The following is a 12,097-nucleotide window of genomic DNA, read 5'->3' on the forward strand; positions in this document are numbered from 1 at the left end:
CCCCCGCGCCTCATCTGTCAGAACGTCACGCTTGCCTGCCCGGTTCAATTCTCATTTCGCTCTTTATCGCAGTCCACTGGAGCCTGTGCTGAGGAATTATCTGCCGGCGGGACCTGCGTGGAGCTGATAGGGTGACGCAGAGCGAGGACGAGGGGCCGCCGCAAAGCCAGCGTCAGAGGGGAGGGTGGGGGGAGGGAGGGAGGGAGGCCGGGGGTCGCCCGCCATGCCGTCCTCCACCATGCAGGTGCTCGCCTTCGTGCTGGCGCTCCTCGGCGTGCTGGGGGCCACCGTAGCCACTCTGCTCCCCAACTGGAAGGTGAGCGCCGACGTGGGCTCCAACATCATGACGGCCATCTCGCAGATGCAGGGGCTGTGGATGGACTGCACCTGGTACAGCACGGGGGTGTTCAGCTGCACCTTCAAGTACTCCGTGCTGGCTCTGCCCGCCTACCTGCAGACCGCCCGCACCACCATGGTGCTCGCCTGCATGACCGCCACGCTGGGGCTCTGCCTGGCCGCCCTGGGGCTGAAATGCACCCACTGGGGGGGGAGTCACCGGTCCAAGGGACACACTGCGATTGCGGCAGGGGCTTGCTTCGTCGTCGCAGGGGTCCTGTGTCTGGTGCCTGCATCCTGGTTCACCAACGAGGTCATCACCACCTTCCTGGACGCCAGAGTGCCTCAGAGCAGCAAGTACGAGCCGGGGGGTGCCGTGTACGTGGCGTTCATTTCAGCGGGGTTCTTCCTGGCCGGCGGTGTGATCTTCTGCCTGTCGTGTCCCAGAAGAAGCCGCGGTCCGCTGGACTCCGGCACGTCCCACCCCGACAAGCCTCCGAGGCGGCTGGAGCAGCCGCAGAAGGAGCAGGCGGCGGCCGGCCAGAACGAGAAAGAGCGCCGCGAGCAACACAGCCAGACGGAGGCACCAGAGCAGGAGCAGCGGCACAAAGAGAAGCCGGACGACGAGGCGCTCCGGGCGGACGCGCAGCAGCTGGAACCGCCCACACCTGAGAAGACCCGTCTAGAGCCGGGGGGGCAGCACCGTTCACCACAGCGTTCACCATATCGTTCGCCACACCGTTCACCATACCGCTCACCATATCGCTCTCCGTACCGCTCGCCATCCCGGAACCAACCTCAGGACGTGAAGGCTGTCTACAGCCTGCAGGACTACGTGTGAAACCCAGGACCGGCTCAGGGAACCAGGCTTCGGGGGACATGGCACTGCGGAGGGCACGCCGCCTCCCTTTGTGAGGGGGACAAAGAGGAGGAGGAGGGGGAAAAAAAAGCACACGGACAGAGAAGCAGGAGGTACGATAACTTCAACGCCGTTATCTGATTCTCTCATCAGCTCTTCCGTGAGTTGCAAGCGAAAGCAATAGAGGTTTTTACAAAGCTTCGGATGAGGCAAGCCAAGAATTGCGTATCCTCAGGCAAACTGACTGCTGCAACAAGCCTTTAAAGGGGACAGGGGGACGGCGCCGTACCCTTGAAATTTAAGAATGCAGCATTTTGGAAAAGTTCGCAGGAACATTCAATTTTGTTAAGGAAGGGGCTGGTACTCGCCAAAGGTTTGAACCAAAGTTTGAATGTATTAGCTGGTAGAAATCGTTTGCTTGTTCAACATTCAGCAAGCAAAATTTAACATGCAAGTTAGCAAGTTTTTGGAAATTGAAGCCAAACCTCTAGTTCAGTCTAACATCATTTAGTATGTGTTTAAAGTGTGTAGCTTCTTAATAACACAAGAGAGTGATTGGTTAAAAAAATATACAAGAAACAGTTCATATCTATGGGTGTTTTACACCATTTGTACATGTGTAGGACAAAATGAAATTGGAAAAAAATACAAATGTCCATGTAGACAACACAGGACGTCCAGTTCGCATTTTCCAAAGTGTCGAGAACAGGGAGACACAAAGATCATCTGAGGTAATGATGCTCTCTGCTTTCCCATTAGGCTTGCTTCGCATGGGTGCACACTGCTCGTTTATTGCAAGCAAACACAGATGCGTGTGTAAGTGAGAGCACCACACACACACACACACACACACACACACAGGCTTTCCATCTTTCTTTTACACTCTTGCTGCAAGGGGTAATAGGGTCCTGCACCCAATCATCTTTGCCATGTGTGACCGCCTGTCACTGGTGCAGCAAACACAGCGCAGGCTGTTTTGAAGCCAGCGGGACATTGTTTTAGCGGGACACTGCTGTAGCGGGACATCGCTGTAGCCCGTTCTCTCCCACTCGTACAGAGCAGGACAGATAAGACCTGGGTCCACAGAGATTCAGTGCTGGCAACTGGGCTACTGGCGGATACCGACAGAGTCATCAAAACCATTTTGTGGCATTTGCCGATGACCACGGGACAAGACTGAGAGAGAATGTACGTTTGGGCATCACCAGAGAGGGACGCCGATTTGTTCCTCAAGCCTTCACCACTCTTTGTTTATTGCACGGTTCTTTCTTCTTCGGTGGTAGTGCCATTGCGGCGAACTGCGTGCCGTTCGCTGTTGCGTCATACGGAAGGACAATCCCCTCCCTTCTTTCCGACATGCGGCTGCAGGACATCCTAAGAGAGTTAAGGACAAGACGTTGGCTAAAGAAGGGCTTTCACTGTGAAACACTGCGAATTGTCGCCTTGCACCATTCTGCATGTTTGCTAAAAAATACAATTACACCTAATGGCAGTCCTCTCTGAATTTATCAGTTGAGCCGTACGCAGAATACATTTTAACAGGAAATTATTTGGTCAACTTTTGTTTCAGTTATCTTGAATGATTACTCCTTCACAAAACGAGAATGTACTGTATGTTTGACCAAAAAAATACATGTATGTTTTTTATGCACATTTATTCTTTAGTTCAGTTCTGGGTTTTGACATGCAGGGGTGCATAAGGGCTTTGTTCAGCGATGATGTTATTCAGGCTATTGATAAATGTGTTGTCAGTAATCATTATTAAAGCACAAGCCAGTACAGTAGAACATACCGTCTTATTTCTTTTCAGTCTTCTGAAAAGGGAAGAATTTGACTGATGAATAAATGCCATTGAGGACACGATGACATCAAAATTATAAGCTCTTTAGAGAACATACTTCAAAAGATCTGCCATTCAAAGTCCAATGTTAGACTTTACTGCTGTCACAAACACCACACATTTGGGTGGAGGGGGGTTGAAGGTCACAACCACCACACATTTGGGTGGAGGGGCGTTGGGAGTCACAAACACCGCACATTTGGATGGAGGGGGGTTGAAGGTCACAAACACCACACATTTGGTTGGAGGGGGGTTGAAGGTCACAAACACCACACATTGGACCAGGACTTTGTGTTTCACAATCGCACTTTCTGTGCTGTAGATTCGTGCTCTGCCTTCCAAACCAGCGTGTGGCACGAGGTGCCCCGGCCGGCGGCCATGAGCCAGGAGCCGGGCTGCTTCATACCGGGATCTGCCTCCTCCCCCCTGTGAGGGTAACCATGCGGCAAATAGACTCCGCTTACACAGCTGACTGGCCATCCCTCTGCGGGTTGCCATGTTCACTGAGCAGCCGACATTCACGCATCCACACTTCACACCCCGCGGTTGGTCGGATTATCATTTCCCCAGCTTCCAAATTCACAGTTACGTTTGCTTAGTTTGCAGAGAAGAAAAAAATGGTTTAATTATCATAAACTACGGCTTGAATTTGAAAAATGAGCAAGCTGTCTTTACAACAATAAAAAGGGGAAAATGTGCTAATTCACATTCCCTTTTCCCTTTCAATCATCACGGCACACATGAATATTCAGTGTATTCTAGCATATGTCTGTAGCACTATAACAAACTGTAAAAAGGACAAAATAAGCATAAGATATTATCTCCATCAAAGAAGGATTATTAAGAATGTACATGGAGACTGTTCTCATAAAATGGTCCCATGAATAGTTATTTTAAAAGGTTGCAGTCACCAGGTAAGAAGGCTTATGTCTCGAGGTACCCAAACAATGCCAAAGCACCCCAGGCTAACCACAAGGGTTGATGGGATACATATGAACACACTGTGAAGCTGACGCACAGGGCCCTCCATTTGCATCTAGTAATGACGTAAATTATCTAAAACACTTGAAAGGGGTCACTTTGCATGTACTGCAATTTGAGGCTGCATATGTATTTTTAGCAGTGAACCTGACATAATGATAAGTGACGCTGCAGTGTGCCTACGGGCACACAGGAAGTAAATAAGTCCATTACTTTTCAAGATTTCAGAAACAGCATTTGTGATTATTGCAAATCAAGGTGCAATCACTATATTTCCCTTTTTATGTAAAATGCATTGCAGCTTGTTGTGTAGTGTATGGATAAATTACAATCCCTGTAGTTATCATACTGTAGGAATTTTAAGGATTATGACAATAATCTCTCTGTCTCACACACACCCACACCCACACACACACACACACACACAGGCCCTATCCATATGACAAAAATACATGGCGGGGTGTTCAGAGATGAACTTATTTCTCTTAAGAGCAATTTCAGATTACAAAGATGCAAAATATAAAATCAATGATTACTAACATACACTGATGCAGACTATGTGAAACTCCCTTGCACAGGGTTTAGATTACAATTTTAAATAAGCCTTAATAATTGTTGGAATAAAATATTTGAAGAAAAATCTTTAAAATGATCATTTATGCCACATGACCTTTGGCTTTATATGTCTGAGAGAAATTCCCTCTGTTAAAATGTGACTGTCACTTACAAGTCTCCTACTTAATGGTATGATATAGAGTGTAACTTATGCAGTACCTGTCTCAATGTCCAAGGATGCATTAGAATCAATACAATACAAAATGCTTTTCACATCCAGTCATCCTGGATGTTAATGCTATACTACACTACATTTAAACTGCATGAACTTTAGAAGGAGCACAATGATTGCCCAGTGTTTTAGATATTGTCTGATTGTGAGAATTACACAGCTCAAATGTTTTCTGTGAAACTTCAGTGAAAATGCTAAATCAAAAATCAGGTGAATTCCCTAGCCTACATTTAGCAGAGGCTATTATTAAATATGTGTGGTATGTTTAATAAAAATATTATGTATATCTTTTCTTCTAAAATGCCTTTAGGGTCTACCAGCCTACTGTGAGTATGTGCATGCCTGCATGCCAGGTGGACTCTTTTAAAGTTCGCAAAACGTGTGCATCGCACTTTTGATAAACCTTATGGCCTAAATGAAAAGCAAAATTAAATAGCCTGTGGAACAGTCTTGGGAACATGCATATTAAATCCATGGGTCTGCCAGTGTGGAGAAGAATAAAGATTTGAATGGGCATTTATGGTCAAAGGTATGTGGGAACCCTTCCAAAATATTCAGTCTGGGTGTTTTTGCCACACTATTGCTAACAGGTGAATAAAATCAAACACATGCAGTATGTCTAGAAAACTTTGGTAATGGAATGGGTTGTACAGAAGACCTCTGAGTTTATATGTGGTGCGGTCATAATGTCAGAGCTTCACCACGAATCAGTTTATGAAATTTCTACCCAGATCAACTCCAGGGCCATTAGCATTAAATGGAAGTAACTAGCAACAACAACAGCTCAACCATGAAGCTGTACACCATGCAATCTCACACGATGGGCCCACGGTGAAGCACACAGCTAGTAAAAACGGCCTATCATACTTCCAAACTGTCTCTGGGAGCAGGATCAGAACAAGAACTCGGCACTGGAAGTTTCAAAAAATTGGTTTCTAAGACCCAAGTAGCTGCACACAAGCCTAAGATCACTATAAAGCATGCCACAGGAATCTAGAGCAGTGCAAGCATGTTCTCTGGAGCTCAAAACGCACCTTCACTGCTGCATCTTACTGTCTGGTGCACTGACACTTCTCACAAGCTCCCCATGGTCCTTCATGCCTACTCATCTTCTGCTCTGCGCTCTGCTCATATCAGGTTCTGAGCGACTCACAGTGACTCTACATAAACTGCATTACCCAAGGGGCTCCACGTGAAGCTCACCTACACCTGCCCCCTGTTCACTCTAGGCGTCTAGTGCAGGATAAGTATCCTCAAGGCAACGTCTGAGTAGTGTTAAAAGCCAGCAGCGAGAAACATGATGTACCGTCAGCAAAAACACCTGAAGCTATATAGTATTATAGATATTACATTTAATTATTATTCTATATGAATATTATATGTAATCAAATTTAAATTGGCAAATGGTTGTCACTTGAGTAAATAAGTTTATGTTGTGAATATTTGTGATATCTACTAGTATCTTTAACTCTTTAACAGGTCAGAAAGTAGTATACTGACCTGTGTATCCTGAGACTTAGGACCTAAGTTTTAGTCTCAGTGCTAGAGGTGTAGACATTTAATAGATATTATAATTACGCCACACCATCTGTCTCTGTTTTTGTCAAGTAAGCTTCTTTTTCGCTTTAAGCTGTCAGCTGTCGTCAGTTGGTTTGTTCGAGCTGCATCGAACGTAATATAATAACCCAGATATCGGTCTTCATCTGATACACTGATACGAGACCTTTACCTTCTGTTCATAGCTTGCACGGACGAACCCCACCGGTTATGACCGGTTATAGGCCTATATCACACTGGGTTTGGTTAGAACCAATTAGGTTCCCCGAGCTTTAGAACAGTTTCCTCGTGCTTTTGCGCGTGAATATTCTCACCTCGAGCGTCTTTTTTCCAATTACAGTAGGCGTGGCTACATTTTAGAGCGTTTCGCGGTTCAAATATGACCCTTATGACCCCGTAAAATGTATGTGCCATAAGTCAGAAATAAATGCAAGACTGCAGAAGCCGAAGGGAGATTCTAGAAGCAAAAATACATAACCAAAATCCGCATATAGAAAATAATAAAATCAAGATGTGTGAATGAGTTATATATTTTTTTGGTGTTATGTAATTTTGAAATATTTAGGCATACATTTGCAAAATAGCAAGTTAGCACATTTACCAAGTCTGAAATCGTAATTTAACACGACTCAGTGCAGGTACAAATCTTTTGCAGCAACAGCAAGGAGAACTGGTAGACACCGACAGCGTTTTATTATAAACCGCGGCAAGAGTTCAAAACAATGAAGACAGACGTGTCAAATATAACAATGTCATTTCTATGCTTTCATTTTTTTGCTTAAGCTGTTTGTTCTTTATCAAAGTGTGAAATTATTTGTTTATCGTTTTACTATGTAGCTCTACATAATTGTTAGTCTGTTCAGCTAACGCATATAATAATTCTGATACCTCAGTGTTCATCTCTTTGATCTTTGAGGCGCGAGCTCACCATGGCTACTGAACATTTAGCACACACAAAAGCCTCATTTCATTACTGTCTTTGCGCGTGGTGGTATTTAGAACCGTTTCTCAGTAAATTGCCCGCAAAACGCCCATTAACTACGCGTGCAATTTATTGGGACTGCATGAACATTTTATTTGAGATCATTGTAAATCAGGGCCCAAAAATGTATAATTGAAATTGGTAGAAAAATAGAAATGCTTATCATGAAATAACATCTGCTTGTACTGTCCATTGAATAACTCACACATACACAAACTTTCAAAAACATATTATTGTAATTTCAGTACTCCAAAAACAGATTCAAAGTCTTAAAAATTAAATACATTTTTCACACATGTACCAGTCGTGTGCTACATATAGTACAGAAACAGTGAGTAGATTTAACTCCAAAGTCCAAAACATGGCAGTGAGCTCACACACTGAGTCTAGTCCTGCCCTTGGTTTACTTAAGGCACAGCTAGGCAGCAAGTTATTGTTCACAAAAGTTATGAACTGAGTATCTAAACAAAACACTGTTTTGAGTGTCAAAAAACAAAACAATTAAAAAAATATATATAGCATCACACATCTTCAGAGTATGTTTCTCTTTACAGCCTCAATATTTCTGCAGTATTTCACTGAGCTTTGCTGTCTTTGAAAAGACCACGTTCATGCCACTCAGTGAAGCAAATTCTGTCTGCTACGATGCAAAGGGCAACATCACAAGACGTGCACTTATATATGGTCTTGTTGTATTTTTTCTTTTGCATGCAGAGTACACAGCATCTCCTTCCAGCTGAGGCTTTATCTCTTGTAGCAGAGGCTGACGTGTCCACAATTGTAGTTGGGTAGCATTCCTTCTTCACTTCTGTCTTTGGTAGAGGTAGGACAGGTACCACCACCTCTGGGTTAGTGGGTTTCTGCAGTGTTGTAGGTGCCTCTTTCCCCAAGTCTGCAAGCTGTAGGCACAGGACTTCCCTGAATTTCTTCTGGGTCAGAGGTTTCTGATGCTTAGCCAGCACCTGCTCTTTGTAAATGATGTAACTGTTCACCACAGCAATGTCGACAAAATGAAGGAACAATTTCTTGTACCACTTTATGGTCTTTTGTGTCACGCTGAAGAATTTAATGAGTGCATCAGAAAGGTCCACTCCCCCCATGTACTTGTTATAAGCCTTCACTGGTTCAGGAACAGGGATGCATTTCAAAGACCAAGTTCCATCCGGGTTTCGGACACGACGCTGCACTGTTTCTCCCTTGTACGCCCCATGGATGGTAGAGCACATATTGACCTCACGTGTGTCCATCCATTTCACATACAGCAGTGAGCCATCTCTGATCCACCTGATGTCACCTCTGTCGGCTCTTTTAGGAAACGCATTTGTCTGGGTCCGGGGGAAGTCCGTTTGATTCACCCTGATGGTGCCACAAGCCTCATACCGTTTCTTATGCAGGTCCCGGAAGAGAGTTGCACTTGTGTAGAAGTTGTCCACATATATATGGTACCCAGTACCAAGACAGCAAGCAGACAGAAGGTTCATAACAGCATCATATGCCAGGCCCTTTCCAGAATAGGTCTGAACTTTGCCCTGATAAATGTCAAAGGCACATGTGTAGCCATTCTTGGAATCAGCGAGGACAAACAGTTTGTAACCCCATTTAGTTGGTTTGTTCTTCATGTACTGTTTGATGCTGATTCGAGCTTTTGTGGCCACCATTCGCTCATCTATTGAAATGTTCTTATATGGATGGTAATATGCTTTACAGGCAATTAGAATCTGATCCATAAGGGGCTTCAAACGGAAGAGCCTGTCATAGCCTGGAGTGCCTTTTAGTTTGTCATTCTTTATAGTCTCCTCAATATCACTCATATGTAGGCTTGAGGAAATTGCTTGAAACCTAAATCCTGCTATGACAGAGGAAGGAAACGGAAGATTTAGGAGCCTGTCCTTTCTCCACAGGTCCCGTATTGTAGATGGCTTCAGGAGGCCACAGTAAATGACCAGACTCAAGTATTTGTATATGTCCCGTTCACACAATGGATACCACACAATCTTCATCCCGTTTTTCAGCCTGTGCTGTGCATAACTGTTGGTGTTTTTGCAAAGCACCTTGACCACAGATTTATCGAAATATAATTGAAACAGTTGGAGTGGGGTGTATTCATGGTGGCAGTCAAGTTGTACACCAGGAGTGCGGGCAGGAGAAAAGGGATGAGGAACTGGGGACACATCGTCCTCGTCAATATTCTTCCACCTGTTGTGCTCAGACGTGGCTGACACTGGAGCACTTGCTCTCCGGTTAGTGGGAGAGGGTGTCGCATGATTGCTGCCTCTTCTCTGCCTTCTCACAGGGGTTGCTGGGGGAGGGGCTGCTGGGGTGGTAGGTAGTGAAATTTGTTTGGGTGGTGCCGGAGGCAAAATGGGGGAGGGGAGCTCTGTAGAATTGGGTGAGTCTGGGACAGACAATGGAGCATTTTTCTCCCTAAAAGTGGAAATAGAAGTGTAAGTGATAAGATTATTTATTTGTTGGTTTGTTTGTTTATTTATTTACTGAACAACACATTTACCTAAGAGCTGTTACTGTTTGCATACATTAACAGAAATCCTGCAAGTTTTGCTCCATTACTACTACAATATGATACACATGCAAGCAACAAAGTTCTTATAGCAGCCCTGTTTTAAGCCACACGTACAAATGAATGAATTCCACCGAGATACCGATAAAATATTATGAACTTTCCCCGTATTTGCTAAGAACCGAAAGAAAAACAATTTACATATTTACATATTGTACAATGTAATATGTATAATGTACATATTTTTGTATTTTATAACACCAAATTTCCAGTGTGAGCCAAGCGTGCGATTTGTATACATCACTCTAATCGGTAGATAAAATAACTTTAGCATAAAAGTATAACTTACTTATCTACCAAAAATATCTAATTTAACATTTCACATGAAAATTCAACATTTATTTTTGTTACATACATCATACATCGGCCATTATGGTGTCCGCGAAGACAATAAGAGTAATAAAACATTGAACTGTGAGTTTCCTGCAGTGCTTACGTTTCAAGGACTGGGTCCGGTCCCGGTTCGACTGCCCGCTCCGCCGCTGCGTGTCTTCCGTTCTCCTTCAACTCACTGCTCATATTTTCCTCGCTTGAGTCTCTCTGAAAGTTCAGAGTCTTTTTTGCTCTTGTCATTACGCCGACATAAGCTCAGCCTAAAACAAAAACTACATACAGGAGCAACCAAAACCCAGAGGAGAATTCAGATGTCATGTCTCATTTGGGGAGATGCGAGGGAATGCCCACCCCCGAGTGTAAAAGACACAATAACCCCCCTGTGAAAGAGCCTCCCCTCTTTGTATGACCTCCTGTTCAATTTTGAATAGCAGGTTAAATGCCAGTTGTCGATATTTTAATTATATCTGTTATCCACACTAAATCGTGATCCGGACAACATTTACAATAGATATTCGTCCATACGGTTAAAGGAAATTAGACAGGCACATACATTCATGGACGTAGTTTTGATTTCACAAGTGGGGGGGACACAACCTGGGGTGGCGAACTGTTAAGCGGGGGGGGGGGGGGGGGGGGGGGGGGGGTGCTGCATGATCCTAGTGCTAGATTTGTCGCTATTTGGATATTGGTTTTTTTACCGTTAAAAAGTGGGGGGGACATGACTTTGTCACTACTTAAATATTTGGTTTTAACTGTAAAAACTGGGGGGGACCAAAACCGGCTTTTGAAAAAGTCCCCCCCCAAAACTACGTCCGTGCATACATTTATAAATATATAGGCTATATCTAACAACTTCTCCACCCCCTCAGGTCAAAGCGTCCCTCGTATTTTCTTATACAATTCCCTCAGTGTCCATCTTGTCCGTAACTGCATTTCAAACACCTGTGAAAAAGCAATTGACTTAATTTCTAAATATTTTTAGTAGAAACAGGAGAAGGGCCCACCAGACCTTTGACCCTTGGACTAGGGCCCCTTTTCATCTAAACCAAAAAACATAAATAAATAAAAAAAAACTAAAACTTTGTCCAGCTCAACTCACCATAAGAAGAAGAGAAATGAATTTTAGACACTTACAGTTTAAACTTAATCACCACACAAAGTATTACAAATACTTAGACACTACAAAATAGAACAACAATCAATCAATTTTGCTCAATTGTCCTATTTGAGAATTCTCTGTGAATGGCCCTAATATTCCTGTTGGTACCGGCACGCCTCACAGCATTCCCGGAGGCAGAAGCTCCTTTTCTCACTCTCTTTCTCACTCTTTCTCATCTTCTCCTAACCCAGGCTGCAAGAAACAGTGGGCAAATCCCACCAAAACCTGTTCCCCAAACCCACACATCCCATCCCTCCCATCCCTCCTCTTTCTTTTGTCCCACGCACCTTCTGGTCTCTCTCCGCAGGTGTGCTCGGATGTGCCAGGGACTATCAGGGTTGGCCATTTCCAGAACATGAGCGTGGAAACCAGGACCCCGGTGCAGGTACCTGCAGAGCCATAACCCCCCTCCAGTTGAGCAGAACCATAACAGACACCTATGACTGTTCACGGAGGTGTGTGTTTAAACCATGATGTAATCAAACCATGATCCTGATTCAAAACCTGAATTTTGGAAGCCACACGCCAGGTGAAGCTAAGGTTCATGACCGCCAACTGGTGCCCGTCATAGTATCATAGAATTCAGCAGACAAAAACAGCCTAGAGGCAGTGAGAAGTCCTCACCTCACCCACCTGATTTTGGAAATAGATTGGTCACGGTCCGGGCAACTAGTGTGTGCAA

General features: G+C 44.4%; 1 protein-coding gene across 2 annotated transcripts; it reads left to right on the top strand.

Annotated features, from left to right (window-relative positions):
* The first annotated feature begins 221 nt into the window (after positions 1–221).
* Positions 222–11,750, top strand: cldn20 (claudin 20). Of its 2 annotated transcripts, none has more exons than XR_013133044.1 (2): positions 222–1,308; positions 11,723–11,750. XR_013133044.1 is itself a non-coding variant. In XM_077016247.1 (2 exons), the coding sequence occupies exons 1-2, from the start codon at positions 224–226 to the stop codon at positions 1,175–1,177; spliced, it is 864 nt and encodes a 287-aa protein (XP_076872362.1). In that variant the 5' UTR covers positions 222–223; the 3' UTR covers positions 1,178–2,969. The 2 variants fall into 2 exon arrangements, 1 of the variants encoding a protein (XP_076872362.1); XM_077016247.1 differs by lacking the exon at positions 11,723–11,750 and having other exon boundaries at positions 222–693; positions 784–2,969.
* The last annotated feature ends 347 nt before the right edge of the window (positions 11,751–12,097 follow it).

This window comes from Brachyhypopomus gauderio, chromosome 9 (assembly GCF_052324685.1).
Source record: "Brachyhypopomus gauderio isolate BG-103 chromosome 9, BGAUD_0.2, whole genome shotgun sequence".
NCBI lineage: Eukaryota > Metazoa > Chordata > Actinopteri > Gymnotiformes > Hypopomidae > Brachyhypopomus > Brachyhypopomus gauderio.

Coding starts and splice junctions, on each gene's coding strand:
- cldn20 (XM_077016247.1), top strand. CDS start 224: ATGCCGTCCTCCACCATGCAGGTGCTCGCCTTCGTGCTGGCGCTCCTC. Junction 694..783: donor AGAGTGCCTCAGAGCAGCAA/GTACGAGCCGGG, acceptor GTCGTGTCCCAG/AAGAAGCCGCGGTCCGCTGG.